Source organism: Vicugna pacos, chromosome 35 (assembly GCF_048564905.1).
Source record: "Vicugna pacos chromosome 35, VicPac4, whole genome shotgun sequence".
In the NCBI taxonomy this organism is placed as follows: domain Eukaryota; kingdom Metazoa; phylum Chordata; class Mammalia; order Artiodactyla; family Camelidae; genus Vicugna; species Vicugna pacos.
In genome coordinates, this window is record NC_133021.1 from 25952157 (window position 1) to 25971564 (window position 19408).

General features: G+C 38.8%; 2 protein-coding genes and 1 long non-coding RNA gene across 3 annotated transcripts; 1 reads left to right on the forward strand and 2 right to left on the reverse strand.

The window, feature by feature from the left end:
• Positions 1 to 111: 111 nt before the first annotated feature.
• LOC102529319 (COP9 signalosome complex subunit 9) lies at positions 112 to 804 on the reverse strand. The gene is made up of 2 exons (XM_031676425.2): positions 748 to 804; positions 112 to 267 (listed from the first exon to the last, which is right to left on the reverse strand). Exons 1-2 carry the CDS (start codon positions 802 to 804, stop codon positions 112 to 114), a joined length of 213 nt encoding a protein of 70 aa, XP_031532285.1.
• Positions 805 to 3607: 2803 nt separating this feature from the next.
• Positions 3608 to 9783, reverse strand: LOC102529043 (polyadenylate-binding protein 1-like). Its single transcript, XM_072955081.1, has 3 exons — positions 8774 to 9783; positions 4616 to 4712; positions 3608 to 4309 (listed from the first exon to the last, which is right to left on the reverse strand). The coding sequence occupies exons 1-2, from the start codon at positions 9723 to 9725 to the stop codon at positions 4651 to 4653; spliced, it is 1014 nt and encodes a 337-aa protein (XP_072811182.1). The 5' UTR covers positions 9726 to 9783; the 3' UTR covers positions 3608 to 4309; positions 4616 to 4650.
• Positions 9784 to 9920: 137 nt separating this feature from the next.
• Positions 9921 to 11281, forward strand: LOC140691375 (uncharacterized). The gene is made up of 2 exons (XR_012067002.1): positions 9921 to 10255; positions 10896 to 11281. It is a non-coding gene; the product is annotated as an uncharacterized lncRNA (long non-coding RNA).
• Positions 11282 to 19408: the final 8127 nt, after the last annotated feature.

The following is a 19408-nucleotide window of genomic DNA, read 5'->3' on the forward strand; positions in this document are numbered from 1 at the left end:
ATTTCAAGTGATTTCCACAAGTTCTCTGGAACCATCTGAAACTGTCCTTTGAGGAGACCCACAACACCACCAGGTGACAAGAGCTTGACCAGATGCACAGCCGGACACATGTCACTCGATGTCATCGTCATCAAAATCATTACAAAAGTCGGCATGAACTGCCTTTTCATTGGCTGTCAAATCCATCAGGAACCTGGTGCTGCCTCCTGCCTTGTCCAGGTCCACATAGGGCCTGGTGCCCTCTGGGAACATCTCGTCCACTGCTGGCTACAGCCTATTTAATTTTTTTTTAAAGGAAACTTAGATTTTCTAATATTTTACTTACAAATAAAGCTATAATAAGTATCCTTGTGCTTATATAATTTTGCAAATGTGCTGTTTTTTAATTAAAAATTGTCAGTTTATTTTTTATTGAGATATACTTAACTTACAATATTTTAAAATTAAAAAAACCTGTTTTTGTGCTAATATGTTTATAGGATAAATCCCTAAGAGTTGAATTGCTAGGACAAATATAGGTGTGGTTAAAATTTCAGTCGCTACTGTCAAGTTACCCTCTAGACAGGCTGTACCAGCCAATGTGCACGTCTACAAGCTAATTTTAATCTTGAAGTACAGACTGACTCTGCGTGACTGAAGGATTTAGGGGTAGCCAGGCAGCTGAATTTTGGGTTACATATAGGTAACCTGTCTGTTAGGTATATCTTTGGAAACTTTCACACCTATGGCTACTCTTATGAATCATACCAGGTGGGCGTCAGATATCTTGGCATGCTCTTCATTAATTTCTTTTGCTAGCTTCATGTACTCTGTCCACTCTTTCAGCTTCTTCCCTTCTTGGTTGTGTATTTCCCTGGGTGATTTGATTCTTTCTATGGCTTCATGCTTCACAGATGCCTTGGAGATCTATACATCCAGATGCAAACCCATGTACTCTTTGTTCCCCTATATCTACCTTTCTATACATGCTAGGAAAGTCCAAGATGAAGACAGGAGTGAATTTTGATGTATTTGAGGGAAAAAAAGAAATACTCTATCCTGTATGAGGATGGACTGGTGTATAAGCCTTAAGAGAAGCCAATGACTGGTCAAGATTGAACAGCCACAATAAGTTGCCTCAGTTTGATATCTCAGCTTTACACAGAAGAGTAAAAAAATCACAACCTCAAGGCCCTAGCTGGAAAGGAAAATAAAATTAGTGACTTGACCACTGCCAGAGCTTTGTGATGGGCCTCCTGGGCTCCAGTTTATTCCTTTATAATCCATCCTCCAGCCCACTGTGAGTGAGTGTTACCTTTCTAAAACACAACTCCTATCCCTGGCTTCAATGTCTTGCTTTTCTGGCTTCCAGAATAAAACCTACATGATTTAGGACAAAGTCATTAGACATCTGGAATCCTGCCTTCCCTCCGAGCTGCATGTTTTTTCTATCATTTCCTCCCACCCATCCCAGATGCCCTCATCCTGAGTGCAACAGCGACACTGAACTTTTGCTGTTTGATGCCTCCTTTTCCTTCCTGGTTCACCCAGTGAATGGAGATCTGGTTGAATGGTAACCTCTATGAATTCTCTTCTTCTCTTCTCATAAAGAATCCTGGAGACAGAGCTCATCACTCTCTGCATGGCCAGGGATGTGAGTGCACACTCGTATTACTGCACTCATCACACAGCTCAGTGGTCATCCAGCTAGGTCTGTTACCCTGCTTGACATGCTCTCCCATGAGACCCGGGGCCACGGGCGCTAGTCGTCCTCATAGTCCCAAAAATGCACAACGCCTGGCACGTATTAGGCGCTAAATACACATTTGCTGACTCAGTGACTGAGACCCCTGGCTTAGAGTAGCATATGTGATTCAGGGCAAATCCTTTATTTTCACCTGGGATCAATATTCTTTATTTGTAAAAATGGTCCCTTCCTTTCTTAAAATTTGTTATCCTGGGGTAATAGATACGTCTCAACTCTTGAAATTAAAAATTAGCAAGTATTCCTTTTCCTCTTTCAGTGACTACATTACTATGAATTACACACTTCATTACTATGAAACCTGACGGGTGGCCTGCTTTCTTTTCTTATAGTCACTGGTCATTTCAGGTTTGCTGTTTTGCTGAGCGTGAGATATACAGATCTGCCACACCATAATCAAAGAGCTGGATGCAGCTGCATTAGTTATTCAAGGCAGTACCAGAACTCCTTTAATGTATGTGAACGTCTGTCTCATATTTTCCTGGTATTTCCCCTTTGAATTTCACCCCCCAGCTTTATTAAAGTATGGTTGACGAATAAAACACACACACACATACACACATAGATATGTGTGTATGTGTGTGTGTGTATATATATATATATATATATATATTTAAGTTGTATACCACGGTGTTTTTGTTGAACATTTTTACTGTGGTAAGATATACATAACATAAAATTGATCATTTTAGCCATTTTTAAGTGTTCCCCCTTAAATTTTACTGGCAAATAATTTCTTTTTTAAAAAAATTTTTATTTATTTATTATTGTATCATTTAACTATTTTGGCAGGGGGGTGCATAATTAGGTTTATTTATTTTTATAGGAGGTACTGGGGATTGAACCTTGGACCTCGTGCATGCTAACCATGCACTCTACCACTTGAGCTATCTCCTCCCCCTACTGGCAAATAATTTCAAGGACATCATTCCAATTCTCTCCCTCCGCCATCATTAAATAATACATTGAATACCTATCTATATCAATATACAGATTTCTCTACAGCCAGTGAAAATCTGTATATTGTCTGAGAAGTCCATCTCTTGGAATGAACAAGTATACCACGTTTCAGATCATTTTGTTTATGAGAATGCAATGACAACACACAGCTAAACGTTTATATAGACTTGAGCACTTTAAAAGGAGATTGCTACCCAAAGCCAAGATAAATGTTTTGATGAGGAATGAAAGATTAATCTTAAAATATGTGAGAACAGTTTGAACTTTGATTGGGTTTTGAAAATAGTCTTTCAGCTTCTTTCTTTACATTTTACTCCTAGTTTCTGTAGATACGTATAGACTGGTCAGAAAGGTAAATGCAATAATTAAATCATGATGTTTTGAGTTTCTGTTTTCTCTCTTACCTGGTATACCCTAAATTTCAGAAAAAAATTATTTTCTTAAATCACTTTTGCTTATCATGAGAAGTCACATTCTTCAGAGTGAAACAGCTTTAAAAGATAACCGTCAATGATCAAATCTGAAAAGGCATTCCAATGGAAAAATGTTCCTGCTCTCTTTCTGAACTATTGTCATGCTGTTCAGGTTTAAGCAAGGCAGGTTTCTTCCCATTTCATAGTTGGGGGATGTTAGAGTAAACCAGTCCAGCTGTTTTTGTATAAAATGATTTTAAAAAATCCTGGTGACCTTTTTCTGCCCTCAAATAACTTTAAGAACAGTTGGACATAAAAACTTCAAACTTTACATATTCATGGCCCTCTGAGGAATACAATCATTGTTAGTTTGAGAAAAAGCTGAGTATTTTTTTGAGTTGGAAAGCTCTAATATTACATGTTTGCACATGCTTGGTACGTTACTCTTAGTCTGCTGATGAAAATTGATATGAGACTTTTATAGCATATGTGTAGATGCTGGTTTTTTACTTTATTTACCATGTCACAGAACTTACAAAGGCATATGGAATTTATGCTGTAACCTTTATATTGAAGTTAAAACTTTACATCTGTTCAGCAATATAAAAACAGAGATCCTACTAGGACACTGCAGAATTCATATAGAAAACCTTACAGTGGTGCCTCCAAGAACTGATCTCAGCTATGTTCATTCCCCATCAAAGGCGGCCTGAGTGTTCTGGCACTCCATGGGAAAGGGTTTTTTTTTTGGAAGGCTCCATAAAAGATTTTCACACACATTCCAGATAAAGCCTTAAGCAAAGACTAGTGATTGCTAGTGTGGTCAGGCTTCTGACACCTGGGGTTTAAAAATAACTTTCATCAGTGTTCCATTTAGTACATGGAAGGTATTTAATTCTTCATTGCCTCATATATAACCCCCTGAATGTTTGGATACCACCCAAAATCCAAGCTCTTTGTATCATCCTCTCTTCTGGCTTGAGTTCCATGTTATTATACATTCTCTTTCCCCCATTCATCTTCCAGCTGTTGTACTCTGATCTCTGGAATCTCTTCCATCATAAGCAAAGCCTCCTGTGCTCTAAGCCTCTTTCCAGAAGTCTTCCTCCATTTACTCAAAGAGATGCTGCTCCTTCGTTCTACGTCCCTTACAGTTGCCAGCAGTGTTATTTTCCTGGCAATCTCCATCCCTCTAAAAAACATTGTAATACCAAAGTAATAAAAGAAAATAAAAATAAAAACTCTCCCTAACCCCCAACCAGTCAATAATGTTGTATTTTTGAGTATATCCTTCAGAATATGGGTATGATTACACTATATGTATTTTTTCCCCTGATAACAATATACTGTAAGTTTCTTTTAAAAATTTTACTGTGAATTATTTCAAATATAGAGAAAAAACATAAGGAACTCTTTCATATCCACTAGCTGGTTTTATGAATTTGAATAGACAATCTACTGAATATCTTCTGCTTATCCCTGCAGGTTCATTCTTTACCTTTCTGCACCCTGCAGAGGGCCCTAGGAGGATGGCTAGTCTGCACTGGTCCACTGCCTCACTCTGGCTCCCAACTGGTTTAGTCCATGGAAGGAACCTGCAGGAGGGGATCAGATTGAAGGGTGGGAGGTCAGTGAGGTCAGGGCATTTGTTCCTTCTACCCTCCAGCTCCAGCCTGGCTTCTTGCTGTCTGTTGGCTGAATCCTTTTACTGAAAGCCCTGGTTCATATAGGATGGTTGTCTCCACCTAGTTCCTCTCTCTCTGGGTTATCATATCCTTTCATGCCTATGGTTGAAACAGCTCTCTGCTGTGATCTGCTGCCCTTATCAGTTTCCTCAAATGCTGTCTACAGCTGTTATGGGTTCAGTGATGTCCCCTCCAAATTCGTATGTTGAAGTCCTAACCCCCAGTACCTCAGAAAGTGATCTTATTTGGAGGTAGGATCTTCATAGCGAGAATCAAGTTAAAGTGAGGTCATCAAGGCTGGGCCCTGATCCAAGATGACCAGTGTCCTTCTAGAAAGGAGAAATGTGCACCCAGAGACAGAGACACAGAGGGAAGACGGGAAGGCACAGGGACAAGAGGGCCAGAGACAAGCCAAGGAGAGAGGCCTGGAACAGACCCTCCCCTCACAGTCCTCAGAAGAAATCAACCTTGCTGACACCTTGATTTTGGACTTCCAGCCTCCAGAACTGTATGACAATCAAATCCTGCTGTTTAAGCCACCCTGCCTGTGGTATTTTATAACAGCAGTATCAAGTACAACACATTTATAAATAGTCCCTTCATATGTCAACATTTAATTATCCAGCATGAGTGTGATGTCTGCTTCCTGTTAGAAGCCAACTGGTCTAGGCCCATAATCTATCAATCTATGCTTTATTTGCTTCAGATTTTTTTTTCTGTTAAGAAATTGAACACTGCGAATTCCTGAACCGCTTTCATGTCAGTACATATGTTTGCACAACACTCTGAACACACTTAAGAAGCTTGGTCTGGAGAACTCCTCTACCCATGTCTAGACCGTTTCCACCCACATGGAGGTAGGACTCCTCTGGAGCTGTCTGTCCCTCCAGGGTGCTGCAATTCATCGGCTGCTTTGACCAAAATCACCCATGGAATCATTTGGTAACAGTGCTGTATCTGTGCATATGCATGTTTTAAATAACCTCAAATTAGACCAGTAAGCAATTGCTGGCTTACTGACAACCATCACATCTGTTTTGTGGAAATCACTTTTATTGTAAAGAGGCAATATGTTTGTCTTAGCATTTCACCTCAGGCCTTAGCTTTCTAAATTGCTATTTCCTTATTTGTTTCCAGTAATTCATTAAATCCAATTTTTTAAAATAAAAGAACATGACCAAAGAGGAGGAAACTTTTGGTGTTCCTGACTTTTATAGAGGAAACAAAACTGCAAAAAGCTTTCCACTGGAAATACTCTATAAAAAAAATAAAACTCTTTGCCAAATTAAATTTTAGCAGTGTTGAAGGTAGTGAAATCAAGTTTCATGCTCACTTCCTTACTTTGGATAATTAGCAAAGCACGTCCTTTGAACAGAGTTAACTGAAGAAGAATGAGCAGTTTAGAAAAAAAGAAATTTAACAGCCTTGGGGAAATATAGCTGGAAATTGCAAATTCAATCCATATTACATTTTGAGCTACTGAATGTGATCTGACTGTATGGAAGAGCAGCCTGGTAAATCCCTCCAACCACCGTCCATCTTTAAAACATGGCACTGAAAGCAATACTTGTCACTTAGGTTAGTATTTCACTGTGGCTTTCAAGATAATATGCTGTCCTCTTTTTAATAACATTTAACATGTTCATCTCCCTTTGACTGAGCACTTACAGCAAAATTATTAGTGTTTATGGCTTACTGCAGACCGTATTTATGCTGTTTCCAGAAGCCACTTTTATCTGTTGGGGGAGAAAAAAAATCCCACCGTAGGATTTCCAACCTTTTAGGCTAACGTCTGACTCTATTAGCTCCTAAAGAGAAGAACCATAAATAATCTTCCCATTTTACATTCTATACTTTTAGCTAAAGCATTAATCACAGAGACTTTTTTTTTTCCTTTGCCTCATGAGAAAAACCAGTCTTACAGTTTGAAAATTTGGTTTACAAAGTATGATTTTTAGGGTAGGCAGAGTGGGGGTTGGACAGAGAACGAAGGGGTCTTTGGTGGGCTTTATGAGTAAAAAAGAAATTTTGGGAACAAATGGGTCTTTTTCTTTCCAGGACCAAATAATATCTCAGAGAGCTCCCAATAAATTGGGGGGAGGGGAATAAGGGTAACTCTTTCGGGTCATAAGGGTGCTATTTATTCATCACGGTAACAATGAACTTGAGTCATCCTGTGGCCATGAGCCGCTAATGTGGGTCTGGAAGAGCTTAGTGTTTTAATCTGCTGCATAGGATAATGTTAGAACAAGATCAAGGCTGATTAACTGTATTTCTCTGAAATTCACGCACATACGTGAATTTAAGTTATTGTTATCATTGTTTTTCTTGTCATTGAAATGACAGGTGTTCTTGGATGTATTTTATTCAGTAAATAGGCATTTCCTTTTTCTTACAAGGTATCATGGGGAGCAGTTTTTAACACAATTCCTGATTTCTCTCTTTTTTCAAAAGGCACTACGTCTTCCTTAGGAGTTAGCCTGGCAGGGCTGGATGGCGCTTGTTCGGGTTCAGCCATTCGTTCCCTACACCATTTGCTTCTTCAGCTAGGTTTATGTCAGGTCAGAAACTCCTTTCTGAGCCTTGAAAGTTGCTTGTTTGATTCGCTTTTACCTGCTGACAAAATTTACCTTTTGACTTTGTTAATGCTTTTATACCACTTCTGATATGACTTAGGTTAGCTCAGACTTTGAAGGAACAATTTCAATTGACTTGGATTAATAGCAGTAATAATTTACTAAATGGCAGTGTTATTCATCCTTAAATATATATTTATTCTTAAAGTCTACAATTTCTGTAATAGCTGTAAGTGGGAATAAAATGACTAAACTACCACATACAAATTTTTTCCTATGCTTCTTAAAATTGCTTTAAAAAAACCCCAAACAACACATTATATTTTCTTTCTACTTTTCATGAATCTTGAAGAATTTTATCACACTGTTTTAACTTCAGTAACTCTTTAATCTCATTCTGTTCACCATTAAACTGCTGGTCTCTCATCACTTAAATATTTTTGTCCCCAAGAGACTCAGCTTAATTGATAAGTGAAGTAAAGCATTCTTTCCATCAAGAAATAGTGCATTTTTTTCTTTTCTGTTAATGTGAACTACAGATTCCCAATTTTCCTCCTTGCCTTGGCTATTTGGGTGCTCAGAACAAAAGGCTGTTCTCAATTTTTTTTAATGAGTTTACTTGCTTTAAAAAAATTTTTTTTTCTTTTTTAAATGGAGGTAGTGGGGATTGAACCCAGGACCTGGTGCATGCAAAGCATGTGCTCTACCACTGAGCTATTACCCTCCCTCCCCTTCTAATTTTTAAAAACACTTTTTCTCTTTTTTCCCCCGTCTTGATTCTGATTTTCTTTCTTTTGTGTTTCAAAACGTTACTGTAATGTCTTTGTTACTCTATAATCATTTAAAAAAAATGTGGTGGGCTACATATGAACATCTTTCTTTTTTTTTCACTGTTTAAGGAATTTTTATTAAAGCAAGAATTTTATAATCCAAATTATGCTTCCTTGCTCAGTTATCAATTCTGTTATTTAAAACAGAAGTGACATTAGGAGCTATTCCACAGTAAAGAATTACAAAATTAAAGAAAGGAATGCTTTAAATTTTTGTACTTTGCTGAAAATTCTTTTTTTCAGGGTCTATAAAACATTAATTTGTTTTTATATTTTACTATTTTTTTTGTAGTTTTTTTTGTTGTTTTTAAACCAATATGTAATCTAGGACTAGCATTATGTTTGCTAGACCTGGCATTTGCTTGGTACCTAAGGTTCAAAGTTCCCTTTCCTTTTTAAACTTATTTTACATTAGCTAAAGCTACATACAATGGCTTGGTGGCCACAACTCTACCATTCATTTCTGTAACTGCTTTAGTGGCTTCTTCTGGGGAGGAGAAACATACTAAACCAAAACCTTTGCTGCGACCACCCTCCATAATAACCTTTGCACTAGTGATTGTACCAAACAGAGAAAACTCTTTCCGGAGACGTCCATCATCAATACCAACATCAAGATTTTTCACATAAAGGTTAACACCCTGGTATCTGGTGATCCTATCTTGCTTCATCTGTTCAAATTTGTGCTTAAGTTCCATCTGCCGTTCCACTTTTTTCTGGGCTTGACCAACGTAAATTTGTTTCCCATTGAGCTCCTTTCCATTCATCTCATTCACAGCTTTCTGTGCATCTTCATGCCTTTCAAAACTTACAAATCCAAAACCTTTGGATTTTCCACTCTCATCAGTCATTACTTTCACACTTAAGGCAGGTCCAAACTTGCCAAAGAGATCCTTAAGGTGCTCATCATCCATGTCTTCTCCAAAATTCTTGATGTAAACATTGGTGAACTCTTTTGCCCTAGCTCCAAGTTCTGCTTCTCGTTCTTTACGAGACTTAAATCGTCCAACAAATACTTTGCAATCATTTAGAAGCATCCCATTCATTTTTTCAATAGCTCTTTCAGCTGCTTCTTGTGTCTCAAAATGCACAAATCCATAACCCTTGGAACCATTTTCATCACAAGCCACCTTACATGAAAGGATGTTACCTAAAGCAGAAAACGTATCATACAGTGCTTTGTTATCAATAGATTTGTCCAAATTTTTAATGAATATGTTGCCCACTCCACTTTTGCGAAGTGATGGATCACGCTGAGACCACATGATGCGTACTGGCTTGCCCTTTACAACATGAAAATTCATGGTGTCCAAAGCACGCTCCGCGTCCACCGGCTGCTGGAAGTTCACATAGGCGTAGCCCAAGGAGCGGCGGGTGATCATGTCCCTGCAGACCCGGATGGAGAGGATGGGCCCGGCCGGGCTGAACTTCTCGTAGAGCATCGCCTCGGTCACGTCGCGGTGTAGGTCCCCCACGTAGAGCGAGGCCATGGGGTAGCTGGGGGCGCTGGGGTTCATCTCGGCACGGCTGCCCGCAGGGCCGCAGGCCGCGACCTTCCCGTGAGAGGAGGAGAGCGAGTGCTGGGGCCGAGGGCCGGGGCCGCGGGGAGGGGAGCGGGGGCAAGCGCAGAGGGACAAAAATCACCCGAAGTCGAAAACTTACCCAACGGCCGCAGAACGGGGGCGAGGCGCTGCCGCTGGCGCCGGCTGCCGGCTGGGGAGCGGGGGTTGCGATGTCGGGTCTGGGCAGCGGGGAGGCCTCGGTCTCTTGGTTCCTTCTTGGAGCTGCTGCGGGGCCGCGGGCGGGTGGGTCGGTCTTGGCAGCTTCACCGGGTTATTTTATAAAAGAGGAAGGAAAAAAATAGAAGTCTCCAGCGGGGGAGACGCGGATGTTTTGTAAATTTTTTTGTAAATTTTTTTTTAAAAAGATATTTTAAGATTTTTTTTTTTTTGGATTTTTAAAATAATAAATGTGTGTTCCGAGCCCGGAGCGCACGCTCTGCACTCTCAGGACTAACCGCCGGGGAGAAGGGCTGAACATCTTTTTTGTAAGTAATTATGTGTTTTTCCTAAATCAGTGGATCAACAAGTATTTATTGAGCCAATGGCATGTTATAAAATCTGTATCAAATGATCTGAGGAATGACTTGCTTCTCTGCTTTGGCAGAAAGTTTCCTGCCGTCTTGACATGACAGGGCAGGGAATGGGAAATTCTGAAAAGTCAATGTTGCTTGTCAGATTAATGGAATTGAGGACTCAAAATAAAAACTAAGGTGCAGAAAATAAAGTTATATTTATTAATTGCCTGAGACTGTTGATTAAGACTGATGCCACTGTACACAGAATCCAACAGAGTCGGCTCTCTATACCCCTGAGGGGATAGGTTCCAGGGCCCTCTCAGATACCCAAATCTGTGAATTTGAAAGTTCCTTATACACAATGGCCTAGTACTGTTGGCCCTCTAAATCCCTGGATTCCACAACCCAGATTCAACCTTCCTTTGATTTTGTTCTATATTGATCTGGGGTTGATTGAATCCGCTGATGCGGAAAATGCAGATGGAAGGTGAGGTTGAGGGACTAGAATGTTGGTGCTTAAAGAGGAAAACAAAAAGGTCAGATAGTCCCATTTCCTCATTTTGTACTGATTCCCTGTGAGAGGGTTCAGGGCATGCTATCCCTCAAACAGGGTCATCTTGGCATATGGAATATTTTAAGCTGAAGAAATCTGAGAAACAGAAGATGCAGGAAGACTTCTCTGACCTTGTCCATCTCCCCTGAAACACCCCGTGAGACCCTCAGGGAAGAGACGTCTTCTTGTACCCAGAGGAAAGGAGCATCCTTGTCTCTGAAGACCCAGTGACTCTAAGAGGAATTTGCCATTTCCACAGTTTTGTACCATTAACTCCCATCCTTTTGTGCTATCAATTTTTCTAGAGGTTTCCACTTTTCATCAAACTTAATATAAAAAGTTTCAAGGTTTAACCACTCTTTGGATCTTCATTTCCTTTTGAAGGCTCCCGTGTCATGTAAAACTTATATATTAAATAAATGTGTATGGTTTGCTCTTGTGAATCTGTCTTTTGTCCGTCCAACTTATGCAGCCCCAGCCGGAGAACCTATTATAGACAGAGGAAGAGATTTTTCTTCCCCTTCACTATCTCTCCAAACATTTTAAATGCACTTTTAAATTCTTTTTAAAGCAGTTTTACTGAAACCAGTTCTTGAGTATAAATGATCACCTTTGTCCTATCTGCTGACTTTCTCTCAGTGGATGATTTCCTGGTGTGGTTTCTGGTTTTTACTGTAAGGTAAGGTATCGGTAGGGGTTGCTCTGTTCTCTGTGAAAGTCTCTTGCCTGTCAGGTTGTTGGAGGGTTTCTGCAGAATGGCTTCACTTTCCCCCCTGACTGGGGACCTGTGGGTTCCGTAGTGTCAAACCAGTTTATATGTTAATTTTTCAGCCTTGAGTTCCCTGTATCATGCACAGAGTGTGAACTCCAGCCTCATTTCTGCACATGGCAAAGGCCTGGGTTTCGGATTTCTCTCCAGTTGACTGTTTTTGCATTCATGGGAGCAAGTTTCCTTGCTGCTTCCTCGGATGGGTGGGCCAAGTTTTTCTAGGCTCCATTTCACAAGGGCCAGCCCTGTGTGAGCCCTGGCTTGACCTGGAGTCCTACACTCCTGTCCTCACATAGGTGTTAATGTCACAAACTCCAACTGTTAAGGCCTGTGTTCAACTCTGATTCCCCTGTGAGCGTTTTGACTTCAGCTTCCAATTACCATCCTAAATTTTGCTGCATTCCTAAGAGTTTCACTTCGTGATTTCAAGCTCATTTAGGCCTTAACATGAAAAAAAAATTTTTTTTAAATACCGAATTCCTAAGAGGTTGAAGTGGAAGGATTTCTTACATTGGTTCAGTCCGCCAAGTTGACTGGAAAAGCAAATTTATTAATAAGGAAAACAAAACCTAAAAAGACAGAAATGTCTTGGTGGTGAGGACTACAGTGTTATGAAGGTAACGTACGCATCATGCCATCAATGCTCAGATTCTACTTTTTTCAAAAGCTAGAATACCTAGATTTTTTTGCCTTGTATCCTTGGACTACATCTGTATCTATATCTATATATATCTTCCTTTTTATTGGTTTTACTTTCAAAATTTCATATGTCATTACTTTACTATTTTGTTTGAATTGAAGGCCAGAGGTGGTAGCAACACATAGATGCCTTGGGAAATTACTTGCTGATACTGTTTAATTGGGATCCTGGATGAGTTGGAGGAGAATTTAGAACAGGTGCCATGATAAGGAATTTTAGTAATAAAACATTTCTCATAATAAGAAGAACAAATGAATGCAGCAACATCAAACTCACCCAGAGGTTTGAGAGGAAAGCCTGAAAGAGCAAAATAAGAGTTTGGTGAGATGATCACACAACCTAACCCATTAAGTGATAAGGATAAAACAAAATTTAAGTTCTATGGGTATGGATATGGAAGTCCTAGCTGCTTGGTGGGGGCAGGAAATCCTCATCAACATGGTAGGCAAGGACTGACAATATGCAGCCACCTGGTCTGATAAACTTGGCTCAAGTTAGGATCATCCAACGCACCATCAGGTCCCAAGATTTGGCCAGAGATTCGGGCTTCGGCTGCAGAACCAGCTGGTCTCAAATGATGACTTTGCTCCACTACAAACTTAAATGGAAGTATAACCTGAGAACAAATTCAATCTCACTGTAAAGAAAAATCAAGGGCTCTCCATGTTGAATATTCCTGGTCATGTGTTTTAGGAAGAATAGAGAAGAGCTGACTCTTGGAATTGGAACTGGAACTTATTTGCAACAGCTCTTTTTACTAGAATGAACACATAATTTGGAATTAATCAGGATTTGGTTCTGACTTCAGGTTTTCCACTTCTGGTTCTATATATCTGGGTTAATTGTTTGACCTTCTTGAACCTCACGTATTTCATAGGTGTTTCATTAGCAAAACGGGGATTATGCAGAATTGTTTCTGTGAGAATTAAATAAAGTACTTGGCATCAGTAGAGTCTCAATAAATGGTACTTATTATTGGGATAAATACATCATAAGAGGAGAGTGTCAATATTGAGCAAAGTTAAGAATGTGATATTCTTAAAGACATCATCCTTGATTCTCAGTCTAAACTAGTCCCCCTCTTACATTCTCCCATAAAGTGTCTATTTTTCCCTTTATAACATTCACTGCTATTGGTAACTGTACGTTTATTATTTCTATGACTGTTTAGCATAGTAGTTGCAAACTCAGTGCTGAGTGAGGGAGATTGCGTGAGGACTGGGAAGAACCAGGGCAGTTCTCACTTGGATCTGTTGTTCTTTTGAGGGAGCAACGTGCTCAATGTACTGGATTTTCCATTTTTTATATAACCCAGAACTCTGACTTTTTTTTACTGGAAATGTCCTGGTCTTAAAATGTAGGGAAGTAATTCAATTTAAAAAAGACATAGTGAGGGCCAAACAAAATTCACTTGTGGGACATGACAGATCTGAAAGCTGCCAGTTTACAATCTCTGATTTATATCTGTCTCCATGACTAGAGCTATGACTGTATTATGTTCACTAGTATTTGTATAGCTCCTGGTACAGAAGGGGCACATAGTGGGCATCCAATGTTTATTAAAAGGAAGAGAAAGAAGGAAGGAAAAAAGGAAGGGAGGGAGAGGGAAGAAAGAGAAAGAAAGAAAGAAAGGGATTGCAACTGGGTTTTTTTGTTTGTTTGTTTCTGTAAAGAATTATATTGAAAAAAATTGCTGTTATTGAGAATAGTAGACACTGGGCAAGTTGCTAGATTTCATATTTAGGAGTTCTAAGTTAGTTAATATAAACTATAAGAGATTTGTAGATACTGACTGGTATATATAAAATAAACAAGTTTATACTGTATAGCACAGGGAAATATTTTCAATATCTTATAGTAGCTTATGGTGAAAAAGAATATGAAAATGAATATACATATATTCATGTATGACTGAAGCATTGTGCTGTACACCAGAAATTGACACAATATTGTAAACTGACTATATCTCAATAAAAACAAAAAAGAAAAAAAATTCACTGCTTCTTTGTATTATTATTTTAAATTAATTTAATTAAAATTTTTTTGTGGGTGAGGAGGAGGTAATTAAGTTTACTTATTTATTTTTAGAAGAGGTACTGGGGATTGAACCCAGGACCTTGTGTATTCTAAGCATGCACTCTTCCACTTGAACTATATCCTTTCCCCCTTCTCTGTGTTATTTTTAGGCAAAAAATAGAATTGTGATTTTTTTTGCTTTATAGCCAAATATTAATAAAAATGGAAAAGTTTTAACTACCTCAGAAGCAAACTTTGCCATATGTAAGTACTGTATTGAACAAACTGTTGGTTGCATATTGTCAAACCAATTTTTGTCTGCTGGGAAATAGACTTTAATCTCTGACCTCAAGTTTTATTGTGTAATGAGCTCAACAAATACACTGAACTGTGGATTTCCATGGTAGTATGATTTGTGTACTGACTTGAACTCTGGAAGTCATTGCAGCTGTCATTTGGTGAAAAATAGGAAAAAAAGGGGCTTTGGGAAGCTTAGATTTCTAGAGCCAATGGAAGGGGGGAAAACCTCAAATGCTGGATTATTTAGAGACTGTCTAAATTGAAGTGGCTATCTTTGACATGTTTGTAAATTTAAGGATTCCTAGAGATTTGTCTATGGGGACAGAAAATATGCATCAGTAACTAGAGTGGTCTGCTGGCCAGATTACTGAATTGCAAAATTGAAGATCAACAAATGTTCCTAATAGATACTGTGAATCCTGCACTATGTTAGGCACTATATCTCAAAAAAGTAAGTATTAGGAGCAGTGGTGGAGGGGGCCATCTCTGTACCCAAGGAGTTTACAGTCTAGTTGGGGAGCCAAGACAAATAATTGAGGAAGGATAAAAGACTCTATGATTAAGGGCTAAGCCATGTGTTAGACTGTAAGTGTAACAGGAAATCACAGGGTAAAAATCACAGCAGGTTTCATAGATTAGGAAGACACCAGCTAGTGCTTTAAGAAAGTATCTTTTTGACTGAGAGAAGGAAAGAAAATATAGTGCTATCCTGATTTTCTGTGCTTTTGAAAGTACATTAGTTCCTGTCTTGGGCTTTTCGAAAAAAGAAATTGTTTCTTTGTCTACTATCCATATACATACCTAAAATATATTTTTCTGTAATGGGGAGGGTAGAGCTCAGTGTTCTGGGTTCAATCCCCTGTGCCTCCATTAAAAAAACAATTAACAATTGATTAAAAAATCAATAAACTTTATCACCTCCCCCAAAGAAATAGGTAGAAAATAAATAAATAAATGAAATAAAATATTTTTCCTGTAACTCCCATATTTAACCACTCAATAAGTCCTATGGTTTCTTTATTCAAATTGTGTTTCTTACCAATAAGACCCTGGTTGAGGACTTTTCAACATATGTATAGATTTTGATTTGTCTAAGTTCACCCAGCAAGTGGGAAGGTCAAGATTAGAACCAGAGTCCTGTGCTTTGTCTCTGACCCCATCCTCAACAACCTTAAAATGTTCTCTACTGATTGGTTAAATAAACCATAGCACACCCTGATGATCAAGTACTATGCGGTCATCACAAATTATGATTTATACTTATATTTATTGTTGTGGAAGTCATTTACAGTGTACTGTTAAATAAAATATTAGTAAATATGATCTCTTCTTTACAAATACATACATCTACATGAGAAAGATCTGGAGGTTTTATTCTAAATCATTACAAGTCCTTGTTCTCATGGGAAGGGATAAATTGGGAGTTCTAGATTTGCAGATACTAACTAGTATACATAAAATAGATAAACAAAAATTTATACTGTACAGCACAGGGAACTATATTCAATATCTTGCGGTACCCTATGGTGAAAAAGAATATGAAAACAAATATATATATGTTCCTATGTGACTGAAGCATTGTGCTGTACACCAGAGATTGACACAACATTGTAAACTGACTAAACTTCAATAAAACAAAAAGTAGTTCTTAGTAGTGGGATTTTACATAATTTCTATTTTCCTTTGTGACTTATCATTTTTTGACACTGATTACTTATTATTTGTGTAACTAATAAATCATATGTTCACATGCCCTCCTCCAGAAACCGTGAAGGGCTCCTCTTGATTGCTTACATCAGTAATTAGAAAGACTAAAAACCCTGGTTACATATTTTAATCATCTGGGTTATTTAAAAAAAAAAACAAAAAATAGAGCTTAGGTCCTACTTCAGACCAATTACATTAGAATCTCTGACGGGTAGGGCCTTGGTTTTTTTTTTTTGATAAGGATGTTTATTTATTTTACATACTTTAATAGAGTTAGTAGGTATTGAACCCAGGACCTCCTGAATGTTAAGCATGCATTCTACCACTGAGCTATACCCTCCTCTCTAGTTTTTGAGGAGCTTTTTAGGTGGTTTTAATGTGCATCCAGCATTACCTGAGAATTTTTTAGAATTGCAACATCTCAGGTCCTACTCCAGATCTACTGAGACAGAAACTCTGGGACTGGGGCCCAGCAAGCTGTGTAAATGTCTGTCAAAGTATGAGGACTACAGAGTGTAGGCTTGGCTTGATTGCCCCAAATTCGCTCTGTTTTCCAACCCGCAACTTGCACTCCAACCAAGTGAGTTTATCGCATGTCTCCTGAGCTTAGGTGGCGTCTCCTCCCACGTTATCTGCTCTTCCTGGCATGCCCTCTTGCCCTGTATTGGAGCCACCCCAATTTTAGCCATCCTTGAAGGCCCAGCTCAGGTCTTATCACCTCCAGGAAGCCTTTCTGCACCTCTCTAGTCCCCCCACCACCTCATCTTCCTCTTCTCTAGTTTCTTCAATAAGTATTTCATTCCCTTTACTTGTGAAGCATTGAGTGAAATGCAAAAGAACCATGTCAGGGTCCCTTGAAAGGACTTTTTTAACTTGTTTACATATGGGATTAAAGGAGAAAAATCAGATGTTGAAGGAGATGAGATGAAAGCTGATAGGATGTGAAGTTAGGAGATGTGAGCAGGGTGGTTAGAAGAGCTGTGAGGCGGTGGAGTTGTTCACCAGAATGTGGAGTGTCTGCTTCAGGAGATGACAACTGAAGAGAGGAAAGGAATAAGCTCTCCCATCTACCATATTTTTTAAAGGAAAACCTTTTTACTCCTATTTACAAAATTAAAGGATTTATTGTAGAAAGTTTGGAGAATACAGGAAAACAAAAGCTAAAAACCACTTACATTCCTACTACTTGAAGATAAACACTTGTTTGTTCTTTGTTGTATATCCCTTGTCTTTAAAAAATGACTAAATGTGCACTGTCACAGATAATAATACAATAATAAAATCATATTAGACATAGTACCTTGTAACCTGAATTTTTTTGTTACTTAAATTTTAAGTAAATACAATTTCATTCATTTTCATGTCAATTTAAAAAAAAAATGAAGGTATGGGGGATTGAACCTAGGACCTTGTGCATGCTAAGCATGTGCTCTACCACTGAGCTAAATCCACCCACTTCATAACAATTTTTAATGATTATAATAATTTTCAGTGGTCATAGAGTACTTTACAATTTAACCAATCCTTCTATCCTTGGATTCCCTGCCCCCTTCCATTTGTTCATTTTTCTATTTTGGGGTTCCATTTTGTTGTCTTAAAACTCTCAAGCCAATATTAATTTATCATAAAACATTTTCCTTAGCACACTGTTAGCAAACACTGGTAGAGTTGTTTGGGAATCGAACTCTTCTATCGCCCTTCTATAGCTTTTGCTCATCTTTCTGGGAAATTTCCTGAATGTTAGTTATCAACTGTTTCATTGAGCTTTTAGTTTCTGATAATATATTTAAAACTTTTAAAATTTTCTTTTTCCTGACATTTCATCTTTTTTAGAATATTCTGTTTCTTGTTTTGTGGTGCAATATCTTATCTCTCTGGGGGTTTTAATTTGTTTTCTTTTCTTTTTTAAAAAAACTTTCTTCTCCCTACATATTTTCTTTTCCCTCCAAGTTGCTATTTTCTGTTTGTTGCTTTGGTGTCTGTGAAGTTAGAGGGAACAGTGCACAAGACCACCACTTCTGATACCAATTGCAAATTTGAGGGCTCCTAAGGCCACCTTTCAGTTTGATAATTCACTCAAAGAATTCACAGAATCCACTGAAAGCTATTGTTTGGTAAGAGGAAGGATGAGAGGGTGTGGAATGATGAAGCTTTGATTCCTGGATGACTACAGGGTCACCTGTGGTGTCAGATACTGGAGGTAAAAAGTTAACAATGAAATTTAGAAATGCTGACTCCATCTCTGAGGAGCTGGCTCACTGGCATACGGAAATGCAAAAGGACAAGGAACAAGCTAACTATGCGGAAGGCAGTGCCCTTGGTTCTTGTTATCTAAAATGAAAGTAAAGGAGGATGCTGGGGCAGATTCTGACATGGGGCCAAGCTTGAGTTCTGAGCTACAGCTGCCAGCCTCTGGGCCATTACCAAAGGGAAAATTCATCTTTAAACAACAGACAGTGAGGAAGATTAGAGTAATTCATAAAAGAATGGGGAAAGAGAGAAGAGAGAGCTGAAGAAGTCATCCCTGCAGGATAGAACTCTTTAAATGGTGATTAGGAAATGGGATGAATAAAGTAGACATTGATAGAGTCAAGACAAAGGTCTTAATGCGGCACTCTCGGAACTTGGGTGGGTTGATGAGCGTCCCTGCAGGTCCCTCAGCCTAAACAAGTCTGCTCTGTATATCCTAGTTCTGAGAAATTTAAAAGCCTGAAGACACAGATGACAAACAGAAATCTGATCTCTGAACATGCAGGCCGACAATCAAGATAAGAATTGACAGGGGGCCCTGGGTGCCTTTGAGGACTCAAAGCAATGTGCACATGACGGGGGAGAATGGTCAGAGGGTGGAGAAGAGACTTTTCTAGGATTCCTTGACATGGGAGCCCAATGCACCATGATTTCAAAATCTGTTGGTAAAGTCCTAACAAGGCTACACTGAGATTGGGAGGATATGGGAAAGCATTGGTTGATAGGATCAAGGTGAAAAGTTGGATGAAAATTGGAATGATAGAGTAGAGTTCACGAGGAATGTTTGTGTCTCCTTTACCTGCATATATTATGGAGATAGATACTGTG

Bases quoted from the DNA above. Each gene is read 5' to 3' on its own strand.
- LOC102529319 (XM_031676425.2), bottom strand. From the start codon at position 804: ATGAAGCTAGCAAAAGAAATTAATGAAGAGCATGCCAAGATATCTGAC. The intron at 268-747 runs GTATGATTCATA...AATAGGCTGTAG, and splicing joins AGATATCTGACGCCCACCTG to CCAGCAGTGGACGAGATGTT.
- LOC102529043 (XM_072955081.1), bottom strand. From the start codon at position 9,725: ATGAACCCCAGCGCCCCCAGCTACCCCATGGCCTCGCTCTACGTGGGG. The intron at 4,713-8,773 runs GTACAATCACTA...CCCCTCCTGCAG, and splicing joins GAAAGAGTTTTCTCTGTTTG to GTTCCTTCCATGGACTAAAC.